Here is a 25,825-nt window from a genome sequence, read left to right on the forward strand (position 1 = left end):
GCTGCATCACCTGCACTCATCGATCGGCTTTAAGTATTTATGAACAAATGCAGTTCCATGTTCTCCATTTTGTTTAAACATCTGACAATCTATCACAAAGAACTAGAATTTCATAGAAGTTGTGTGTATAGATATAGTTGATATAACGCTTTACGCCCATTGTTTTCTTTCTCACAAGTGCGGCTATATAGATCAACATTCCAATTGAATTTGCCAGCTTGTCTGATTTGACACTTAACGTTAGATAAATGAGATAGTTTTTGTTTGTATTTACAGAATACGGACAAAAAACTTCACAAAAATTCTTAACGTTATCTGGAGTTTACGTTATAGGAGGTGTATGTGATAGGAACGTCTAATGTATTTTGTTGTAAATGAATGTAGTTTTGAAATCATCTTTTAATCTTTTGCTAAACCATGAGTGCATTTGACACTGTAACAAAGTGTGTAGTACTAGACAAAGTAACAGTACAGGTATGTACATACTGGTCTCAATCTTTAAGCCTGTACAGTTATTCTAACAGCTACTACAACTGAACACAGACTGAAACAACATTTCAGGGCTTACTCATTACCTCCCCTAAAATGATACTTCAAAACTATTATGTTTACTATTGTTGTATGACTTGACTTGAAAAACCCTTTTTATTTGAGATGAAATGATTGCCAATAAAGTAAAATAGTACAATATAAAATTGACCAAGGCGTTAAATGTAGTAATTACTCGCTGTGGATAACAGATCACTCACTATATGAAGATCCAACTATTATAATCTTCTATAAATGCTTTCCACATCATGATTCTACCTATGCATTTTATTATTTTTTTTATAAAATGCTAGCGATATATTTTTAATAAGTTTGAACCGCATTATTTTTTTGATTTTTATAAAGTCATTTACGTATTGACACATTTAAAATATTGACCCAGGTCCATACACTGAACGCTATCAAATTACTAGTGTGCTTCCTTATACGTCTAAAATATCATGATTTTACAAACTAGTTACATCAACTTAAACTAGAGCAACTGTTGTTGAGTTAAATTAATTCTGTTCATGTATGATAAATACTGCTAAATATTTATATTAGTTGAGTTAGTATTTTGCACTTATAAGATACACTTGAGTCGTAGAGAACGAAAGATAATATAACAATGTACCCATAAAAAACTTGAATTAACGTGACCTTGTACCTGTAAGCGCTAGATAGAACAAAAAAGCTACCCAAAAGGAAAAGGTGTAGCATGACATTTTACTGTACTAATATTCCTAACAAAACTAGTGTCTATAATGAAGTCTTGCTAACGCTTCAGTAACGATAAGGGTGTATTGCCTAGAAGATTACAGAGAATTGACTACATGTTTGCCGATATCAACAATGATGTGTTCGTTGTTAACTTTCTTTATTGTGAGCAAATGTGATCGAAAATGTTCACCCAATTCATGAATAGAATGCTCTTGATAATAATAGTTTATTCTACACAATAATAATATCTGCGTTCTACAAGTCATATAGTGTGTGTTGCAGTCACATTTTTAAGGTCGTTAGCGTGGCTTGTAATGCTTGTTACATCTAATTAATAGAAAATATATTATAATGTACATACTTTTGACCGTTCTACACGTGAGTGCATTACAGAAATTGCATGATATGCCCTAGTGTTTTATCTTTAGATGCATTAATGCAAGCAGCTGACCACCTTATTCTCACTGTAGAGGATAAGCGATGTGACACTAATTTTTACTGCTCCAATTGGGCTGTGAAATATCAAGTAACAATTCTAAATGAGACCTTTAGAAAACAAAATTTTTGGATGAACTCATTAAAAAATTGAATTCCCAAATCATATAATTAGTCAATATATACGTATTATGATATCGTAAACCAAGCGTTACATCAGGGTCATGTCTTTATACAAACCCAGCTACCTAGTATTCTAGGCAGACCTATAGTAATATTCTGAAGCTATATTTCTAAGGAACAAATCTAATGCTAGTTAATATTTAAAGACTGATGTACTGGACAACAACAGAAAACTGTGCTGTCAGGCGAGCCAGAGTATTTTCATTACACAGAATAAAATTAATTAAAAAAATATCTGTGGTAAGAAACTGAGTGGTAAGTTTTTACATTTCAAAATTTTTTCATTGACTTTGAGCAGCAGTCTATATCTAATTTTAACCCAATACGCACTCTCTGGCACTTTGGTTACTTAAAAATTAAGTGAACAAATGTTTTGAAGTTTTATGTCTTGTCTTATGCATAATGTTTCTACCGACTTTGCTGCTTCGTGGTTTTCAATTAAGTTATTTAAGCAATCGATATTTTTGTTGCTTTTCAAAGCATAGCAAACCATGCTGAATTTTTTTCAATAGTTTACCTCATAATAGTTTAGCAGTGCATAAAACCATATTTCAATAGGCAAACGCAAAGTAGTCAGCAACAGAAACCAATATGAGGAGGATTACCCATACTGACTGAAGATTGGTTTTGATAATCACTAGACCAAACTATATATCAGAAACTCAATATTTCTTGTTTGTCAAAAGTTATAAAAGTATGTCCAAATATAGCATGAATCATGTGCCATCGACAAACTTTCTAAAATCAACATAAATATGTACTCACTGTTCTGTATAACTTTCAAATTAAGCAGTGTAAATATGCTGACCTCAGCTGCATCTATTTGCTCCCTCTAGTATTGCTAGTGAATCTGATACTAGTTTACAAGGCTAGGTGACAAGATGAAAAATGTTATTTTCCAATGGGTCACATGATGTTGACTTTTTATTCATGCCGGTGACGCCTTGACATGGCATTATCATGCTTGCTTGATTTTTGTCAAAGCACAGAACCTGTTGGCACTGCCCAACAGGTTTTGAGTCGTACCTATCCCGAAAGAGTTAGCAGGCAGCTCATGAGATGACTGTGCAAGCAGTATATCACAAAGAGAGGTTACAATAATATTTTGGTGTAATTTTAACCAGATACTAGGCTTTACCCACATTTTCAGTCATAAAAAACAACAAAAAGACTCAAAGTGTTTGCAACATGCTTACTGAAATTAACTGCCTAATCAGAATAGATCTAAAATGAATGTCTGAAAGAAAAAAACATTAATTTTTCATGAATGAGCCAACCAGATGAAAGGGAAAGTTTTTTTTTAATTTTAGTTAGGAGAAAAAAGAGAAAATTTTCTGAAGATCCTCTAAAAGAAAAGCAGCTAATTTTGAAAAGTTTTAGCTAATCACAGATCTCAACATATGATTGACGCAGCCAGAAGCTGCTCCACACTGATTGGCCAATAAGTAAAATACTGAATTTTGATTGGTGACGCCTATTCAATCACCAACTGACCGCCCTATACTATTCACAGTATGAGTTAAATATATATTGAATTTGTTCAGATTTCAGCTGAAAAATCTAAAGCATTTATTAATAGTTGTTACTCATAAAATCTGAGCAAAGGTTCATGACCTTTATCAATAACAAGTTTTGTTAAACAATTTTGTATTTTTTAGTTAGTGCGAAGGGAAAACTTAGCGCTTCAGCAAGCCTGAAATAGTTCTATAACGACTGCTCAAGGACTAATGCAAGACATATACATATATCACAGACTTTGTGTGGTATTTGTGTTATCTACTCTAACCTTGACCTAGTATGTAGAAGATTGATGTCACAAAATGGTAACCTATGCAACACACTCCTAGGTGTAGACTTTAGCTCATAACAGACACCTGGAATTCTACTAGAGATAATACTATTTTTAGTTTGAATTATTATTACTTGGTATCATTTTAAGGATATAAAATGCATCGTAGTGTGTGATGTACAAACAATCATGATGAAAGTTAAGCATGATTTTCATACCAGCTGTGAGACCTCGACGGTAATCTCGCGCATCAAAGCATTTTCTGTACTAGATTTGGCAGCTTAAATTCGCATGAGCTGCAGTATCACACGAATATGCCGATTTGCACTTTTACTGTCGCCTTTTGAGAAGGTTTTGCGTGCGGCTCCTTGCAAAAGTTGAACAAGTGCTGAGCTGTTGCATTAACCTTGGCAACTACCATCAGTATTCAGCCAATATGTTCCCATTTCACCGTAGCCCTACGACCCTGCGATTCCTATTATTGCAGGGATCGTACCCTAAAACTCTGCAAGCGGTGCCAGCGATGCCAGCGGTGCCATCGGTGCCCGTTAAAAAGCCTAAAAAAGGTTATTTGTCTTACGTTCATTTATTGGCTAGTTTTAGAAATGATATTAGTCATTCATGTGTGTCTTTTGGGAGGAAAGGACCTTTATGCATTTTAGAAACAAGCTTGCTTCATGAGGGTTTTATTTCCAAAACTAGTCTTTTGTTCTATTAAAACAGAATAATTGATGAAATATGAAATATTATTACTATAATGCTGTAAATGAATGTAGTTTTAAAATTCTGCATGTTATTTTTTAGCTGCGCCATCATTGCATTTCACAATGTACTGCCACCTAGCAAAGTGACAGAACATGTCCGGATATACTGCTTTCAGTCATTGAAGATGTGATTGTGTCAAAAAGGTCGATCAAATGAAATTAAAACCAATGTCATGACATTACATGACATGACAAGACATTACATTACTGCCAATTAGCACAGTAGCAAAACATTTCTGTACATACTGGGCTCTATCTTTAAGCCTGTACAATTATTTTAGTAACTACTACAGCTAAACACAGACTGAAACAGCTTTTTTGGCATACTTATCATATCCCATCAAGATGATACTACAGAACCAAGTAAGGCAAGTAAGTAACAGATCACTAGTAAGCATCACTAGAAGACTAAGTAACAGATCACTCACTACATGAAGATTTCACAATTGCAATATTTTATTGACCATTTCTCCATCATAATTCTGCTTTGCAGTTTATTAAATTTTTATTAAAATATAGCAATATAGATTTTTTAATAAGTTTGAATCACACTATTGCTCTGACCTGTAAAAATAATATATTCACACATTCAAATTGGTGAATCATGTCAATACACAAAACACCATCAAATTACTTGTGTGCTTCCTTATACATTTAAAATATCATTATTATACAGACTAATTAAATTAGCTTAAATTATAACAACTGTTGCTGAGTTAAATTACTCTCGTTCATGTATGGTAAATATTGCCAAATATATATTTTAGTTCAGTTAGTATTTGAGTCTCATAAAATACACTTGATTCTTAAGTTTACATAAATCATATTAGTTAATCAAACAAATTTTGTCTATTGGTTAAACATTTCTCAGGTATATAGTATCAAACTGGTACGGAATATTGTAAAGGTTTTGTGCGACCTTCACTTTTCCTCCACTAGTACACGACTCGGTGCATGAGTTTATACATATATTTCTGCTTAGTTCATAAGTTGTACAAGAAAATTCAAGTAACAGGGAATGAACAGGCCCAGAACAGCTCTGCTCTTCTACACAAATGTTCGAGCTTATACAGCTTGTAAGCTCCGTCTCCGTTCTACTTGGCTGGACCCGGCACGGCTCAGCCCGGCACAGCTCAGCCCGGCACGGCTCGGCTCGGCTCAATCTTCACTTGGCACAGCTCTGGCTTGGCTTTGGGCTTGGCTTGGGTGAATGTAAGGGGACGCCATCCACCACAATATCAATAACTATAATAGATTAGGATAAATAGATCATTTTAAATGCATGTAGAGTTTAGTTCCCTTGCGTACATGTAGGTCTAGCAAGCTGTAAAAGTTGGCTTCAGATCTGATCTGTTTGGTCTGGCGGTTGTAGCATTAGACGCAGTAGGTGCAGTGCACTTTGCTGGCTACAACAATAGAGCATAGTGAACAAAGTAATTTACAAGCTTAGAAGTAAGAATTGTCTCTTCTTGTAACTTCTCTCTTTTAAGAATTTTCTTGGTTTTTGTTAAATATTATGAGACGCATAATATGGGGTGTATAACTACTCAAGTTTATCTGTAAATTTTGATTCATTGCCTTCGCATATACTAATAGATGGAGTTTTGTATACAAAAGACTGATCAGAACACTTATTACATTGTATAAAATTCTCTTCGATCAAGGACACCACACGAAATGGATGGCCTAAAGTCTGGAAGCTGGTATAGGACTAGTCAATAGATACGGGGGATATCAGCAGTTACTACTTAAGTTTTTATGCTTAGTTAACAAGTTTTTTATTTTTTCATTTGAGTTTCAATTAGACAGATTTTGTACACACGCTCAATGATTTGCTTCTCTCATAGTGTTTGTGTTTAAACTACATGTAGTTGAACTAAATGAGCTGTTTTTATAAACTCCTTCACAGTGACATCAACAAACATTCTATTGATCCGCGCAATATATTTTTGCAGTGCTTCGTAATAATAAAGGTGGAAGTTGTTGAATTATTAATCTGGAAAATCATTGTTATATTTTTAACCGGTGGTTTTAATTAAATGTTGCTTGGCCGTATGGCAATTGCCTATGATCACCGCATTCTATTCGTCAGCAAGATAGTCGCCTTGCAAAGAAACTTTACAAGATATAAAGCATGTTAAAGGCATAAATGTTTATATGGCTTTTAAAATGACTCGACTGAATTCTTATTAAAAAATTAATTATCGATTTTTCTATTTGCATTTTTTTCATCATATGTCGTGTAAGAATTAACTCCATTCACAGTTCATTGCAAAACATCAACAATCATTTTTTAATTGTTGTAAATTTCCCAATTTCAATTACTCGATTCAATTCTCTCGAATAAGCAAACTCAATTCTCTATTGATTTTTACGAAAACCTTGAGTTAGGGTAATATATAAAATAACAATAGGCCACAATTACTAATTTAGCTACCCCATTCAGGCAGTCAAATGTTTTATCAATGTTTGTATAGCGAATATCAATCAATGCTTTTTCAAGCAGAATTATGTTATATCTACCATTCTTTGCTGGCATACACTTTGTATTTTTGTTGTAAAAGCAGAGTTTATGCCATGTATTGTGCAATGTCTAATTGAACGCCAACTCTATTTGAACACCACCTCTATTTGACCGCCACTCTGACTATCTTTGATCTTTATGAACTCATAATATCAAGTGATCAAAATCGTATTAATAATGAATAGTTTACGTTGAAGACAGACAATTCTGTACCGTAACTGCGGTATTATTGGTTTTCATCTGTTTACGATCAATCTCACTGGTTTTATAGACCTTGATTGCTGTAACTTTACAAGCTGATGAGAATTGCACATATTTGACGTTCATTTGCAACAGTTTGCTTTTTCTTTCTAAACAGCAATGTCTATTCTGAAAAGTAAAGTTAGTAACAAGTATGTTGTATGTCTACAATAAGGCTAAACAAAAGGATCTTTTTACTATAAAAAACAGTTTTAGCTGTTTGTCGTGCATCTGTAACCAGGAGTCAAAGTTAGAAAAAAAGATAAATTTGGACGATATTTGTACTCGTGACATTCACTATACACACGGCATATCTTCCTCCGCAAGTGCTGCAGTATAAACAAATATGCAAATCAAATTTGAGCAGTCACCCAACATCACACTTTACGCTAAATAAAATTTTTGACATAGTGCGAAGCAGAAACTTCCCATAAATTTTTTACATGATCTGAAAATTACGTTATAAGAAATATATCTTATAGGAACGTCTACTGTAATTACTAACATCTCATTCATCAATACTATCACCACAATACTTTCTACTGTCTCTATGACTACTCCTGAATATTTACCTCAGAACTGTACCCTAGATATGTACTTCTTTGGTACTGCATATGACTTTTTTTGTTTGGCACTCGCCACAGTAGAGAACTTGTGTCAAAGTTCAACTTCAGGTTTTAGGCATTCAAAAATCTATGAGCCGAACATCAAATTGTAAGTTGTTATAGTGGTACTCTGACGCCATGTTTGCGACAGCTTTGATAGGAACCTTTTTTACATTTTGTTGTAAAATAGGCTTCACATCATAATCTAGATTTATAGAGCTGTACATATTTGAATATTCATATGTTGAAGTTTGTCTATTGTTGTTTCTACTATATTCTAAACTGATTTATTTTAGGCACTTGACTGATGAGACATATCAGAAACGCTTGAAGCAGTCAAAAAGTAAATTCACTATCACAGATATACTGTTGTGTGTAAGTGACACTTATACCACTGTGGTTATTGACATATACTTATGGCTGTCTTTCGAGAAAGTGCTTACTTTTTGTGTCTTTGAAACAATTTTATAATTACATCTTTACTGATGTCTGCCTGCCAATGTCTTGTAAACGGTTTACAATTGCGCGAATGAATATATGAATAGTTGTATACCCTTATCTTTTCATTCATGGGAAACATTGTGGTATCTGTGTATTTATCTTGTCGCCAGTTGCGATGAAAAGTTTAAAGCAATAAGCATTGTGTGTTGTGCATTTTGCTCTCCACCTATGCAGAGCAAAACGCACACATGTCAATTCTATTTTTCGTCTTTACACGCAGATAGATTCAGACAGTAAACATCTGTGCCACTTTTCAGTTGTGAATTGGCTGCGCAAAGCCAAAAGGTGAAAAGCATTTTTGTTCCCACAGCAAAACAGAAGTCTTACTTAAAACTTTTCATTATTAGTAAGGTATAATATAATTGGTAATGGCCGTGCTTTATATAATATCACTTTGCATGGGTCACAATCTGGTGACATGAAGTGGACAGAAAATGTCGTGGATTTTGGTTTTTAAGAAAACCTTACCATGCAATAGACCTATAGTCAATGTACAACTTGTTACATATTATATGCCTGCATTTATTTTTTATTTTGTGAAATTCAAATTTTCATTTGTTTGTAATTATAATTTTTAACAGATAGTTATAAACATGAATCTCCCAGTATTATAGTTTAGTCAGTCCTTGTCTTTAAGCAATTTTTGCATTGAACTGTCTGTTCTTTGCAACTTTCAGTCAAGGTAAAGGCTACAATTATTTTTGTGGTAAAAACTTTTGGTCCCATTTGAATCTCCACCCTTTTATTACAATAGAAAAAGCCTGTATTTTCATTTGATTTTGTTTGGCTGAGTTATGGACCATCATATATAAAATATAATAGCTCTTTTATCTATCAGTTATCTTACTTTAACCTACTCTGTGGCTTAGTTTTTTCCCAGTTTGCTGGTATTAGCCTAATTTTATACAAGTAATTGTTTACATTAAAATAGCCTCATTTGATATAATATTTAAATCATAAGCTTTATTGGCTGATACATTAATTTAAATGTATTTTGTTTATTGTTTTTACTTCATTTTTAAATTTTTTGTTAATCAGTGGCTCTCTTTTGGTAGATCATAGACAGTCTCTTTAAATTACATAAATAGTATAACATTTGCAAATTGATTTACATGTAAATTATGTGTACATTAATTAAAATGTAGGCCTATGTTTGTTGAGAATCATGCAATTTACACAGTTTTATATCAAGATATGATTTAGACTATCTAAAGAGAAATATTGTAAAATCAATTTACTGTACGCAAGTTTATCACAGCGCCAGGCATCAAGCTGCTGTTGGAATAGAAAATCCATGTCAATCAAGGAATTCTTCTCCTAATAAATTCTAACTACAAGTTACTAGGTGGTAAAGTGGACTCTATGAACAGAGATGGCAGCCTAACAATATTGGTTCATCATTTCAATTATTATGCATGCCACTTGAAATTGCGCTGAAAGTTACGAGAAAATAACTTTTTTATCTGTGATAATTTCTTAGTGAAATAATTCTCAAACACTGGCATGTCAGCGCGCAAGAAGTAGCAAAGGTTCGATGGAAGATAATAAATATGGTCATTATAGCTATGTAGTAGATCATTGCTATTATCATTGTTATAGTTTTGTCATAAGATTATAGTTGTTAATATTACTGTTGTTATGGCTGTTGTAGATCATTGTTATTATTATTGTTATAGTTATGTGGTAAATTATTGTTGTCGTTATTATAGCTATGGGGTAGATTATAGTTGTTATTATTACTGTTGTTATTATTGAAACTTCTTGAATTAAAAGCAGCAATACTTTTATTATACTAAAGCTGTTAGCATGGTGAAGGGGAGAGAGCATTACGAAGCATTAAGGGAATGTACTGATGACAAGGTGAAGTAAGACAATTCCAAAACAAAACATACAAAGCCATGTATAATGAAAATTTAAAAACCATTATTGACAATACTCTCACTTAGTTGTAGAATTTTAATCAAGGATTTCAAATTATTAACAATTTAAGATACTGCTACCATCCAAACATCCTAACGACCTACGCTACACCTAGCATGTCTCTGAGTTTCTCGAATCGATCACGACAAAGTGGTTTCATGAAAATCTCAGCCACCATATGATCAGTGTAACAGTGTTTGGTTCGAACGTGGTTGTGCATGATTTCCTGGCGTATGTAGTGATACTTAATGTCTATGTTTTGTTTAGCGTTAGCTTGTTTCAGTTTTGTTTGCAATATTTATAGCAAACAGATTGTCGATGTTGAGTTCGATTGGTTGCATTGTTTTGCTGTCGAGGGACAGGTAAAGTTGGCGTGGCCAGGTGGCTTCTTTTGTTGCTTCATGAGCTGCATTGTACTCAGCCTCTGCTGCTGATAAGGCAACAACATTTTGCTGTTTGTCGATCCAGCTAATGGAGCCAGCGCAATGCATAAACATTACACCTGAAAAAGAGTGCTGACCCTCTTTTTCTCTCCAAATACATGTAGCATCAGAGTAGGCGATTGGCTTCTGATCTGCTTCCTTGTAACATATGCCAAGATCTGACGTTGCCTTGAAGTAATGCAGTGCAAGTGGTAGCATAGAGAAGACTACTGATTATGGATTGATACAAAGTTTGGCCAACAGGTTTACTTCCATCATTCCTCACTAGCTGGGCGTCTCCAGCCATGGGGGTAGCGGCAGTTTGGTATATTATTGTATTATACACAATATTATGCAAAACTGTATTATATTTCTGCGCAATTTGTTGAATGTATTGTCTTTGGTGCAGTTTCAGAAAACTTGGAATAAATTCTGCTTGAATGCTCAAGCAGTGCTTAAGCTTTTCCAAGTCCTTCATCTGGAATCGAGCGCTGAGGGCCAATTCAATTTCATCTACAACTGACTGATTGTCACAGATTAAAACTAGGTCATCTACTTACACTACTAAAATGGCCTGGATATTATCATGCTGGTGTCTATACACACATTGATCTGTGCTTGACTGAGTGGAGCCCATGATTTTAAGAAACTTGTTTAACACTTGGTTCCAGCGGAGTGAAGCTTGTTTGAGTCCATTTAGAGACCGTTGCAACTTACACACAAGGTTTTCTTTACCAGGAAGGACAAATCCTTCAGGTTGTCTCATATAAGATTCTTCTGAGAGATCACCGTTGAGAAATTTTGCAACAATGTCTATTTGGTGAACAACTATGACATGGCTTACTTCATATAAAAGCAAGGAACGAAGAGATGATCGCTGAACAACTAGAGCAAAAGTCTCATCATAGTCTACTCCATGATGCTGAGCGAAACCCTTCACGACGAGTCTAGCTTTGCATATTGCAACTTTGCCATCAGTATCATACTTTGCTTTAAAAACCCATCTGCAACCAATGGCTTGTCAATTTGGCGGTAACTCTACCAGCATCCCCGTTTTATTCTTTATTTGAGCCTCGTACTCTCTCTGGGCCGATTTCAACCATTCATCAAACTGAGGGCCAGACTGCGCTTCCTCAAAAGGTTTTGGTTCAATAAGATCGGTTATATAGTTGGCGGCATGTCCTTTACCTGTGTAATCATGCATACCATGCCTCATGGGCTCGATAGATTTGTAAGCCCTTAGACGTGATGCCAATTCAAGTCAGGGGTCATGACTTTGGTTATCTGCTGGTTCATTCTCGACTTGATCGCTGGAGTTGTGTGCTCTCACACATTCAATGTGTTTCTGTGGAAGGCCAGTTTTGATTCATCAAAAACAACATCTTTGCGCACAACAACTTTTTGGCTTACTTGGTCGCATAAGCGATATGCATTGGATCTGAGGCTATATCCGACATTTATCATTGTTTCAGCTTTAACGTCCAGTTTCTGCCTCAATTTATCTGGGACATGGGCGTAAGCGATGCATCCAAAGGAACGAAGATGGTTTAAATCTGGTTTATCGCCGTACCAAATTTCGCATGAAGTTGTACCCTCCTTGTAAACACTGGTTGTATTTCGGTTGCGTACCAATACGGCCGTACTAATGGCTTCCGCCCAAAATGACTTTGACAGCTCCGATTCAATGATCATCGCACGAGCGGCTTCACATACCTTCCGGTCGAATCGTTCTGCTATGCCATTTTGTTGGGGTGAGTAACGAGTTGTCAGTTGATGCTGAATACCGTGAGAACAAACGTGTTGTTCAAACTGTTCAGGTATATATTACCCACTCCGTCAGTACATAGCGTCCTGATTGTTTGGCTGGTTTGATTTGTAACTAAGGCTTCATAATCCTGAAAAGCTGAAAGCACATCAGATTTATCTCGAATGAAATACACATGTACAAACCTACTGTAATCATCAATGGAGGTGACAAAATATTTTCTGTTACCAATAGACTGATCCTGTATGGGGTCGCAAACATCACTATGTACAAGCTGTAATACCCTTTTAGATTTGATATCACCAATAGATTTGAACAGTTTTCCCATTTTACCCTTGATACATGGCTTGCATTGACCTGCTGCTACACTGGATAGATCGGCACCAGTTACTAATGCTTGTCGGTTCATCTGATGGATAGTTTACTGATTTAAATAAACTAGATGTGGATGCCAGGGAGTGTTACATGATGCCAGACTCGCGCGATGATTGGATGATTCAAATCTATATAGTATAACTTACCAACACGTGTGCCCATAGTATGTGTTTGACCAATCTTGTTTTTTACCCAGGCTCTGCCATTTGGTTGCCAAATTGAATGATCATACCTTTATCGATTGTAGATTTGATCGAGAATAAACTTTGCTTCAGATTAGGTACGCGAAGTATGTCATAGAGAATGGCTTTTCTGGTCACACGCTTGTTTACTAGCACGGTGAGGTATACATTACCAATAGCTATAGCATCCACAGAGCGTTCATCAGCAATCATCACTTTTTCCGGTTCATCTAGCAGTGTGTAGGACTTGAAGGACGACTTGTTTGGTGTCATGTGACGCATTGCTCCCGAGTCCATTAGCCGTTATTGTACAATATCACCACTGCAGCCAGCTGGGAAAGCAGATTAATCCCTGTGATGGTTGTTATCAACTTGTTCTACATACTTTGCTCTGTGTGACTATTGTGGAGCTCGTACTTGGCTCATTCCCCGTCGACCTTAGCTCGGTCTAGGTTTTGGACAGTCTCTGATGAGATGCTGAGTAAAGTTACAGTTATAACATTCACATTTATCGTATTCTCTGTCAGCAGAGAGGGCAGTGTCAGAACTCGCTGAGCGTTTGACGTTACCTAAGACAGCTGTCTTATCAGATGCTCCTGGTTCACCACACCTTTATTCTTCGTTCAGTAATGCATTTTGGACAAATTCTAGTGAGACCTTCACCACGAGATTCTAGTGCTGTTATCACAGTGCTGTAACAGTCGGGCAAGCTGCCAAGAAGAGTTACGACCTTATCCTAATCAGAGACCAAAGCTCTGATAGCAGCTAATTTTTCAGTGATGTTTTTCATGTGTTTTAGACAGGTTTTCATTGATGTATCCTCTGACATCATCAAACGAAAATAGCGTTTTTTGAGAAATAGACGATTAGCCAGCGAGTCTCGCTCAAAATGTGATTGTAATTTGTCCCAGGCTGTTTTGGATGTTTCGCATTCAGAAACTAGATATAACACTTAATCACTTACCGATAGAATAATGTTATTGAGGGCTTTTGCTGACTTAGATTTATACTCTGCTTTGACATGAGCTTCAGATGTGTTTGCTGGAGCAGCGATACTTCTATCTGTATAGCCATAAAGGTCCTTAGTATTCACGTATGCATCAAGTCAAGGGTGGTAGTGTAGGTCTTTGGTAACTAGTTTTATTATTCCAAAATACTGTGCCCTGTAATATTGAATGATGTTAGTATAAAACTTTGTACAAAGATATATCTGTATAACACTATCAGGGAAAAATGATCAAAAGTACAATATTACGGAAGTGAACAGATTAGCATCAAGTTATACATACAAAAGCAAACACATTAATTCAAATAAAACCACATAGTATAGTACACACTTACAATTATTAGCCTCTATCAGTAAAAGAATGCTCTACATTATTGATTGCAACACATGCCGGAATCAGGGCTCTACAAATGTATGCATACATCATTTAATTAGAAGAAAGTTACTCTCAACAAGAAAACTTACAGAACATAAATAAGAACAGCTTTACATACTCATTTGATAAAAAATAGAAGTATTCCGCAAGTGGCATTTTAATTTTAAGTTTTGCATAAAGTCCATGCAAAACTGTCAGCACATACACTTCACTTAAACTTTTAGAACTTAGCATAGGAAATGACTTACATTAACAGTAGTCTATAGTAGTCACATATAGCAGATATGAAGCAAGACTAGTTTATCAACCCTCTTCCAACAATAAAATGTAGCATAATCCATACACAAAGCTTTATAATATCTCAGTTATTTGAACCCAACTGCCGAGACATCATCAAAAAGTATAATCCTTAGCCTGTTTCTAAATACAACAATTATCAAGTGAACATTTTGCCAATATAATTATTTTCATACTTTAACACTTGACTTTGAAAATATGCTTTATTTTTAATTTCCATGTTGTATAATCTGTTGCGTCCAGCCTAGATACAGTCCATCTTTCTTCCATGGTGGCAGGTTTGCTGATATTAACTGAAGAAGAGTGTCCTGGGCCCATAGCCTATTGAAGATTCTTGAATTGGAAGCAGCTATACTTTTATTATACTAAAGTTATTAGCATGGTGAAGGGTAAAGAGCATTACAAAGCATTATGGGAAGGTACTGATGACAAAGTAAGGTAAGACAAATCCAAAACAAAACATACAAAGTCATGTATAACAAAAAATCACAAACTATTATTGACAATAGTTATGACTGTTGTAGATCATTGCTATTATTATTGTTACAGCTATGTAGTAAATTATTGTTATTGTTGTTATGACTATGTTGTATATTATTACCATTGATATTATGATGTCGTAGTAGATTATCATATCGGCTGCTTAAAAATTGATACTGCTATTTTGCTGTGTTGTCTTTTATATCTGAAACTTATAGTCTGATATTGGTATCTATCAATATATTTATGGTTGCATTAATCTCTAACCTATCTTTTATGTATGCATTGCTATGGAATTCAAGTACATGTACAATGCTTGTCCCTATCCATTCTTACTGCTGTCATGCAATCATGCCATTGTGGCTTGTCAAAAATCAACAGTTTATTGTTATTCAATTTCTAATTTTTTTTCATCAAACTGTTTTAATATTACAAATACAATACACAGATAATATTTTATATAAAGCGATCCCTTTATACAGCGGCCACTTTATACAGTGGTCAGTTTATAATTGCAATAACTTTATACAGTGGTCACTTTATACAGTGGTCACTTCATACAGCGGTCAATTTACACAGCAGTCAGTTTATACAGGGGTCCCTTTATAAAGTGGTCATTTTATACGGCGGTCACTTTATACAGTGGTCAGTTTATACAACAATCGTTATATAGAGCAGCCACTTTATAGAATGAACACCCTGCTTTATTCTAGGACCTCATGAAGTTGACCTGAAAATTTAAGTCCTGATGGCCCAGCTCAATTTGTACAGCTTAGTCAAAAGTTAAACAAGGAATGGGCAAGCTCTCTGGTGAGTCTACAGCTCTAAGTGAGTTGCTGGTCACTTGTGGTTCTGCTTGAATAAATCAGCATTTAGTTATTATCCTTCCAACCCAATTGTTATGTTATTAATTTATTAGCTTATCAGTACACACATGTCGATACATTTCTTCATGTTGTGTTGAAAATTCCTAACAAACATAGCCATAATTATATTTGATGATGTAAAGACAATACATGTAAAGACCACATATCATATTGGTCTAGTGATCTGAAAAGTCTAACCCGCAAATGACATGTTGGGGTTGAATTCCCAATAAAGGCTTCTGGTGGTAACAGGAATGGCCAACTTTAAACTCCTTTCTGCTATTCGGGGGGTCTCTAACTCATCGTTGATTCAGTGACTTATGTTTCGTTGTTTGTGTCTGTACTTGCAAAGAGACGCAGTAATATTTGGTAGAATTAAAAATAATATGGAACAGTTATTTGTCAGGAGTTTTCATATACTCACTGCACTGTGGATTGTACTGTTTCACATCGCAATAGCGTTTTACATTGTAATAGTGTTTCACATTACAGTAGTATTTTACATTGTTTTATTGTTTCATATTTCAGTAGTCTTTCGACATTGTGGCCTTGTCTAAAGTTACATACACTGTGATACTGGGACTTAGTAAGAAACCTATACTAGCCATTTGCTTGCTAAACAGTTACAGTTGCTTACAAAACTTTACTTCAGACTACGTACATAATACATTTACCATGACTCAGGCGGACTGAATTTTTACACTTTATCAGATGTTCAAATTTATAAGTGATTATAATATATTGCAGACAGTGCAATGACTACATACCTTGTTTCATTTTCATAACTTGCCTTTGCGTAAGTTGAATTATGTCCTGTGTATACTATCAGACTGACCTGTTGCCTTAATAGTAGTTGTCTGCTCATTAGTAAGGGTCCTTGGTCATGAGTAGATAACTCTTTGCTGGACTTATATTTTTAGCTCAAATCATATTACAATAGTACATTGGAAGTCAGGGTTACACTTTGGTGCTTGGCTGACAGGTGCTTACACTTAATTTAGAGTCCATGGTTACAGTAGTTTTATGTTAAGGGAGCGCAGACTATCAATGATAATTTAAACCAATCTTTTCACTTTTTTGTCCACAGCAGAGTCTACTGCCGCAGAAAAGAAAACATTTCATGTGTCTAAATAAGTGAAGGAATGATGTATATTTACTATAATAAGAACAAGTTCAGTTCGAAAATATGGTTAGAGGTTAGGATAAAAGATATTTTTCAATGAGACTCTAACTTTTGACATTCAGCTTGGTAGACCAACACTCTAACAGCTGCGCCAACCAACTGCCTTTACAATTTTGAGAATAATTGTGAACATACTTATTTTCTGTGCTTTATGGCTACACCTGATGATCTTCGACTGGCAGTTTATTAAATACGATTAGAATCTTACCAGGTGTACTCCATCTTTTGATGTTAAGTTTGGTTCTCATTGTAATGAACTTCAAGGTCTGATCACAGAGTTAGTCATGAGTTGTTAGTCTAAAATATTTATCCTCTTATGGAAAGCCTGTTGATGGGAAGAGAACCGCCAATGCAGTCTCTGAAACAGCTACAGTTAGGATTATAAACATAGATAATGCAGAAGGTGGTTACATTGGTAAGTAGGTGACCAGAACAATGTGGGAACGTTTACGATTGGTTTGGTTTGTAGGTATTTCTGTTTATGTACTATTCATCACACTGTACTTTTAGCTGACCTATTAACACCAAGCAATCGGAGTTGATCTTGTGTATACAGTCTTGTAGGTACAACTAATTGCTAGTGTTTGAGTTTACTATCACAAACATGGTCAAGCAATAAAGACAAATCCGACATTGATTATTTAAAAAGTTGTATAGCCCCAATTGTGATTAATTATGACTTAGTATCCTGAATAATAGAAAATACTTTGTTAAAAAGGCGGTTAGGATGAAATCAAATGCTCATCAAAGTTGGTAGTACGAATATGGACACGTATTGAGAATTTTTGGACATGATTTACAGGTAATGCTGAAAATGACTCACCACACAAGGTGCCTCCATCCTCTAACAAGTCACCTCTTCACTATCGCTCTGGTACTCGGCCCCCTCATTGTCCTGTGTAAGGAATCACTTCATTGTAAGACTGTTTGGAAGTTAGTTGCACTATCATAGCTTACTTGTTTTTATTATCTTCATATGAGTTATAAAATAGTCATCAGTGTTTTTTGAATAAAGCATTGAAATATATCTTTCTTTGAGTAGGCTTTGGTTGCATAAATTTGTCCTACCAATCATATTAATGATATGTAACCATGATTAGGTAACGACCCAATAATAACATCTTCAGCATCAGCTGAATCCATTTGGTATATAGAGAGCATTTGGCTATCATTACCTACCAATATACTTACCTACGTAATATGGTGATTCATTTTTTGAAGCAAATATACTTACCTATGTAATATGGTGATTCGTTTCTTGAAGGTTCAGTTTTGGCAGATTCAGTAAGTCAAAAAGAAAAAATTAAAAAAGTATTTCTTACTCTCGTCCAGTGACATCTTCCACTATGATGATTGTGATAGTAGTCTCCGCAATTAGCTGTTTTCTTATTATAATTTGTGAAATATACAAGTCTAACTGTTTCTGACACCCTTCATCATGTCTATTAAATGGTCTCAGCTGTTGAAATCAATAACTGATGAATCAATAACTGATAATAATCAATCAATCATGAATAATGAAAAAGCAACTTTATTGCTTTTGAATTTATTAGTATCTATTTCATACTAAATATAGTATATTTGTAACTATGACAGGTTTTATCATGACCACGTGTAGATGTCTTATATCAATTGTTTACTTAATATACTTACAATAAAATTCATACCCCTAGTTTTAATAAAATGCTTGCTGGTTTTCTGCACTCAAGCTTTGATTGCACTGGTAGATTCTGGCACCCATATGACTAAAATACTTTCCTGTAACTTGATTATTTAGCAAGTTGGTAGGTTTTGCCTAAAGTCCTGCCAGAGTTTGTACAATTCTTCTTGGAGGTCATTTTTTCCAATCTCAAAACAAAAAGTGATGGAATGCGCCTCTTAGTCAAACTCGCTTCACAGGTTTGTCATTTGGAACCCCTCATGCTGTCTCATTCATAAAAACAGTGAAACTTATCCCCTGTAACACAAAATGTCAAATGCGCAGTAAGTTAATCGATCATGGAGAGTAAATGGTGATTTCATTATATTTAAAACTAGCTGTGCCTCTCGGCGTTTTCCGGGTATTAAACATCAGCTTTTAAAGATGAGAAGTGATGAGAGTTGCCTACCAGTTGCTCACTTGCTCACCTACCACTATTAGCCTGGCACATTGCTAATGGAAAATTCCAGCAAGCTATATAGTTAATAAGTTAACGATCGTGTACTAAAGAAGGTAAAAGTTACAGCATGTCTCATAAGATTTATGAGGCTTAAACTTCAGTCAAATAATTCAAAACAAAAGACAGGTAAAGCATCTCTGCGGTGGTATAAATAGAATCTATAATCTGGTTATCTGTACATATAAGTTTCAGAGGATTCCTAGTATACAACTCAGTAAGTACAAGAAACCAAGCATACTCATCACTTTCATAACTGCTTCAAGGTTATGTATATTCATATGCTATGTGATGAGACTACTAGTCAGCATCTGATAGGTCATTTGTGTAGAGTGAGTTTGTAGAATGTACTAACACACATTCATCGTTCACAGCATATATAACACACATTTATCATTATAAAATAGCGAAAAACCTAATAACCGAATTTAATGATGATTTTACCATATTTTTATCAGCGGCGGGTTGAAGAGACGCGCTGCCAATTAGAATAAATGCCAGACCTATCATTCGAATTGTTTCCACTTGACCTGAAGAAGATCAAACATGTTTATATTATACTACATACTTGCCCTCCATAATTTTAAGTGTAACCTACAGCTCCTGATTGCTGTAGAACTGTCAATCTTTCAAAATATCAGTTATTAATATCAGTTAATTTTGTCATAGGAAGGTTAAAGGATATCGACTTTACTTCTTTTTATGGTGAACTGCAAGAGCAAGTGTCTGCAGGTAAAAGATGGCTTCACAAAGCTGATAAAATGGCAATCATCTAATATTTATAAATGCCGAGTAGGGCTGCTGACCTTAAGATCGTCAAAAGGGTCTGCATTGTATTTTCTTTAATCCATTCATGAGTTAGAAAGTTTAATCCTAACCAGTTCAGGTGATAAAGTGGTAATTATCAAAAAAATATACTTTTATACTCCTTTTATGTAAAAGACACAATACCACGAGTGTCTACATGGCAATGCGTAGGTTTACAGGCAGAGACAGTGCTAGAGATTTACGATATAACATACTTAAATTCACACTATTTGAGAGAAATATACAGTTTATCTCACTTTACTCAGACAATATGGTAGAGATGTACAAAATAAGTTACTCAAACTTAGACCAAGTGATAGAAATACATTATAACTTACACTAAATTAGACTAGGTCATTCAGATATATATTACAATTTACTCTACTTTAGACTAGGAGATAGAGATATACAGTATAACTTACTTTAAATTACACTATGTGATTAAGATATACAGTATAACTTACTTTAATTTAGACTAGATTATAAAGATACATATTATAAATAACTCTAAATTAGACTAGGGGAATAGTTAAACACTATAACTTATTCTAATTCAGGTTAGGTGATGAAGGCATATTCTGTAACTTGCTTTAACTTAAGAGAGGTGATAGAGATGTACACTGTAACTTACTATAACTTAGACAAGCTGAAGTGTAAATGTATTTGGCTTGTCAATTGCCGAAACTTCTGTATTTTGTTGTACTTTCAAGTTCAACCAGTTTTGGCTTCTACTTATACAACTTCGATGTTTCAAAAAACTTCCAAAGTTATTGAAAATTACCACAAGACTTTTTCTTATTTGCCTAGTTAAATAAAGATGTATGTTTTAATGTTGTAGATAAAGACAGAAAGCGATCTTAAGGCATCGGTGAACAGCGGGTTGGAAAGCTCAAAAAAGGCTATAAAAGATTGTAATAACTTCATTTCAATCAAATTTGAAGAGAAGGTAACTCTTGTAGTTTCACATTAGAATTAGATAGCTATTATCAGATGTTTATTTCACTTTAGTTTAACTACTAAAGTAAAGACCATTGTAAGATTTTAGGCTATAAGGCAAGTCATTTTGTGCTAAGTTAAACTGTTTTTATCTACGACACATATTTGATACAAGGAATTTGTACTACAATCTACCATTTGTAATCAGCTCCCTGTTTATAGTAGCCAGCAAACTTACAGATCTCTCTATTTAAAGTATCAACAAAGTTTTAGTTTCCTATTTTGGGTAGTAACTGAAGATTATTCTGGAATGTTTGAATTGTAAGAGGAACTTTCAAGGCTGTATGCCCTTTTTGGCACTACCAGAGGCTTTTCTAGAAATGAGATGCTGTAAAGGTTTTGTGCAACCTTCACTTTTCCTCTATTAGTACAAAACTTGGTGCATGAGTTTATACATATATTTTCTGCTTAGTTAATAAGTTGTACAAGAATGATCAAGTAACAGGCAATGAACAGGCCCAGAACAGCTCTGCTCTCTACTGCAAACATTTGTGCTTATATAGCTGGTAGGCCCCGCCTCTGTTCTACTTGGCTGGACCCGGTTTGGCTCGGCCCGGCTTGGCCCGGCCGGCTTGGCTTGGACTCGGCTCAGCTTGGCTCGGCATTGGTTTGGCTCGGTTTTGGCTTGGCTTGGCTTTGGCTTGGTTCAGCTTGGCTTAGCTTGGCTTGGCTAAATGCAGGTGGACGCCATCCACCACACACTCACCCAACCTCTTGGGCAAGCATGGTAGGGCTTCAGCCTTCCCTCGCTCTGGATGGAAGACTGCCCCTGCCGTTCCACTAGATATGTGTGGTTGCCCCAGGCCTTCATGACCTGGTATGATCCCACGAACTTCGCGTGCAGCTTGGGATTTTCTCCCCGTCTCTGGCGTTTGTCCGTGAGCCATACCCAGTTGCCTGGGGCGTACAGTGGTGGCTCCTCCTGGTCGTTCTCTCTCACCTCCATCTGACTTTGTCGTAGTGCCTCGTGCACCGCCTGCAATCTCCGCTGCACCTCAAGGGCGTGCTCGTGGGCAGAAAATAATTCGGTTGGTGGAGGGTGGCTTGCCAGCTGGTCCGGCAACCTCAGCTCCCGTCCCAACATCAACATGTTGGCTGTATCTCCGGTTGCGGAGTGGAGGGTGCCTCGGTATGCCCTCATCAGCTGGGGAAGCAGCAGATCCCACTCGTTCTGTCCCTGGGCCAGGAGTAGTACCATCAAGGAGTCTCAGAGTCCCCGGTTATTTTGTTCAACAATTCTGTTCGTTCAACAATTCTGTTGGCCTGTGGGTGATAAGGAGTTGTATGGGTTTTCCCCATGTTTCAGAGTTGGCACAGTTCGGCCATCAGTTGGCTCTCGAACTGCGCCCTCTGGTTTGTGTAGATTTGATCAGGTAACCCCAGGTAGCAGAAGACCCGCTCAACCAGTGCATTTGCGACCACAGGGGTCATAGCGTCAGGTATTTCCAGTGCGTCCTGCCATCGGGTGAAGTAGTCGGTGAGGACCAGCACCCACTTGTTCCCTCTTGGTGTGACAGAAAATGGCCCCACAAAGTCCGCGGCCACCTTCTGCTAGGGTCGTCTGGCGTAGAACCTTCATTTTCCTCAGGCCGCTTTTGTCCCTCTATGCTTTGTGGCCTGGCACACCTCACAACTCTTGATGAGCCGTCTGACTGTGGACGTCAGTCCGGGCCAGTACCAAATCGGCTGGAGGCGGCTTGTCGTTTTTCCTACCCGAGAGTGAGCCAAGCCGTGCGTTTGCCCCACCGTGGTCTCCCGCATGGCCGGGAGGCAGATGGCGCACCATCTAGCGTGGCCCTGCAGGGCCACGCTTGGTGAGAAGAGGTGTTCCGCTGGCACCTCTTCTCCTGTAGCGATGGCACGGTACATGATGGCCACTGGTCCTTGTCCGGTGGCCTGTGTCTTTGCCAGCTTGCCCTTTGGTCCTGTCTTCCTTGGTGGGGCTGGTAGCCCATCGGGGGAACCTCCGGCACTCAGGTTCAATCTCGCCACTGTTGGGGTGGAAGTCCCGTGCGAGTTGCGGGCCGGTCCCCCGGGGTATGCGACATTGCCCAGGGTCGATCCCGCCCTGTTGAGAGCGTGAGTCCTATCCAGGCAACTTATTGGTACCCACGTGGCTAACAGCGCTTGTTCTCTTGCCAACTCCTTCCGTGAGGGCCCCTCGTCCCTCTGCTCAATGCTCGCGCATTGCCGGCAGTCCTCGCAGCTTTTCCTACTCAGCCCATCTGCGTTCCCATGGCAAATGCCTGACCGATATTTCAAAACGTACCAGAACACCGCCAGGATCTCGAGCCACTGGGCCGCCTGGTTCGCGGGTTCCCTCCTCCTACGCAACCACCGGAGTGAAGCGTGGTCCGTCTGTAGGAGGAACTCTTGATCATACAGATAGGGCCGAAAGTGCTTAACTGCCTTGACTACCGCAAGCAATTCTCGTCGAGTGATGCAGTAATTGTGTTCCGAGGGGGTGAGGGTTTGCTGTAGTAGGCAATGACTCTCTCGAAGCCCTCCTGTACTTATGACAGCACGGCTCCCAGTCCACATCCACTGGCATTTGTGTCCGGGATGTACTGCCTTCAGGGTTCTGAGTAGCCCAAGATCAGGGCGGTGCTGATACTGTCTTTCTGCTTGTTGAAGGCGATCCGTTCCCCTTTTGTCCATTCCCAGGGCTCTCCTTTTGCAGTCAGCCAGTACAAGGAATGTGCTATAGTGGCTAACTCCGGGATATATTGTCGGTAGTAACCGACGGTCCTGAGAAATTGTTGGAGTTCTTTCACTCTGCGCAGGTTCGGCCACTCCGTGACTGCCTTTACCTTGTTGGGGTCTGTAGAGACTTCGTCCTGGCTTACTATGTGACCCAGGTAGCAAACCTGAGGTTGCAACAGTTTGTATTTGGACGGTTTTAGTTTCAGTCTGGCCTTGTGAAGTCTCTGAATGACCTCTTTCAGCTGATGCAAGTGTGTATCGAAGTCCGGGGCGATGACTATAATATCATCAAAGTACAGTAACAGCGTTCTCCAGTGGAGGCCATGTAGAACGCGTTCCATGAGCCTTTGGAAGGTGGCTGGGGCGGACGTCAGTCCAAAAGGCAACACCTTCCACTTCCACAATCCGAACCGTGTTGAGAAGGCCGACTTCTCTTGCGCTTCTGCATCCAGGGGTGCCTACCAATACCCGCTCACCAGGTCGAGCGTGCTGAAATAGCGGCTGCCAGACAGGGCGTACAGGCTGTTGTCGGTCTTGGGTAGGGAGTAAGTGTCCTGCTTGGTGACGCGTTCAAACGCCGGTAGTCTATGCAGAAGCGCCATTTCCCGTCCTTCTTCCGGACCAACACTACGGTGGAGCTCCAAGCTCCTCCAGCTGGTTCGATAAGACCCCTCAAAAGTAGATCCTAGACCTGACTGTCGGCCTCTGCCTCCTTCTCTGGTACGAGTCTGTGGGGGGAGGGTTGCCGGATCGGCCGAGTGCCTTCCTTAAGCGGAATGGAATGTTCTCCCTCGGAGGTCCTCCCTACATCGTCATCACCTGTGCTGAAAACAGTAACATATCAACTCAGCAAGGAGGCCAACCTCGCTATCTGGCCTGTTTCGACACAGTTCATCCGGGCCGCCTGAAACAACTCTTCAAGGTAAGATGACACTCCATTGATTGAAATCAGACCGGCTTCATACAATAAGGGGTCATCCTCTTCGACCTGCGGGGTCTCTAACCCCGTGTAAGTGCTGATAGTGGCTCCGGACCTGAAGGTCAATGGCTGCTCCGTTGCATTCATGCAGCGGGTGATGATCTGTTTCTTGGGTCCCGGCTGATTCAGGCTACTTGCTACCGGGGGTCCGTTGGGAAGCCCTTCAATCAGCCCCATGAGGCAGTAATTTTACATGGTGATGCGACAGTGTATCGCCATCTCCGTTCGGGCGGGCATCACCACCCCTTGATCACCTATACCTTGCTCTGTAGCAGCTGTCCATGCCGATCCATGCAGACTAACTGCCTGCCATCCACTCGGACCACCGGTTGCTCCAACTCGAGAGAGCACTGATGGGCCACAAAGAATGGCATTCAAAGAATAGTCCTACTGTGTTTCCGGAGTTGTTTGGCCTTGGCACAGCCAGTAGTCGGAGCTACTGCTGTGGCCTTTCTTCGTTTCCCAAAGCCGGCTTTGAATAACGAGGGCAATTTTTCCGTACGTGTCCTGGTCGGCCACAACCCCAGCAAATGGTAGCTGGCTGATTCCTCCTTTTGGTTGGATATGGACCTGCTCCTGGAGCCATTCCACCTTTTTCGTGAGAGATTGGACTAGCCGGGCTAGTTGTCCAATGACAACGGTTTTGGCCGAGTTCACTTGATCAGAGGATCCTCCCTCTAGGGCTCATACCAAAGATTCGGATGGTTTGCGCTCGCCTCCCTGGATCTGGTGGTAGTTATTTCTGGCCCGTACTGCTTCAGCTAGTGGGCGTACGTACAGCCAACAGATGTCGCTGTTTGACAGGGTCCCTTAGTGAGCTGCAAAAGGTCTTCATGGCCATGCTATTCCGATGTCAGTTTGGCAGTTCCCCTTACGCAATGCGTACCAGCCTCTCGACTTCCATAGCATGCTCCTGAAGCGTCGTTCCTTCCTCTCGGCCAAAGGCGTTAAACTGGCTTAGTACCTGTTGGGCGGATAGCCCAAATCTTGCGCGGAGGGCATTGAAGAGGGATCTTCAGCCTG

General features: G+C 38.1%; 1 protein-coding gene across 1 annotated transcript; it reads right to left on the minus strand.

Moving 5' to 3' along the window:
* Positions 1-13,554: 13,554 nt before the first annotated feature.
* LOC137402654 (uncharacterized) lies at positions 13,555-24,425 on the minus strand. Its single transcript, XM_068089157.1, has 5 exons — positions 24,292-24,425; positions 22,867-24,100; positions 21,832-22,297; positions 13,918-14,015; positions 13,555-13,689 (listed from the first exon to the last, which is right to left on the minus strand). The coding sequence occupies exons 1-5, from the start codon at positions 24,423-24,425 to the stop codon at positions 13,555-13,557; spliced, it is 2,067 nt and encodes a 688-aa protein (XP_067945258.1).
* Between the last annotated feature and the right edge of the window lie 1,400 nt (positions 24,426-25,825).

Source organism: Watersipora subatra, chromosome 8, assembly GCF_963576615.1.
Source record: "Watersipora subatra chromosome 8, tzWatSuba1.1, whole genome shotgun sequence".
Taxonomy (NCBI): domain Eukaryota; kingdom Metazoa; phylum Bryozoa; class Gymnolaemata; order Cheilostomatida; family Watersiporidae; genus Watersipora; species Watersipora subatra.

Bases quoted from the DNA above. Each gene is read 5' to 3' on its own strand.
- LOC137402654 (XM_068089157.1), bottom strand. From the start codon at position 24,425: ATGGCGCTTCTGCATAGACTACCGGCGTTTGAACGCGTCACCAAGCAG. The intron at 22,298-22,866 runs GTGGGGCAAACG...CTCCTGGCCCAG, and splicing joins CGGCCATGCGGGAGACCACG to GGACAGAACGAGTGGGATCT. The intron at 14,016-21,831 runs GTTGGGTGAGTG...ATGGCTATACAG, and splicing joins CTACCATGCTTGCCCAAGAG to ATAGAAGTATCGCTGCTCCA.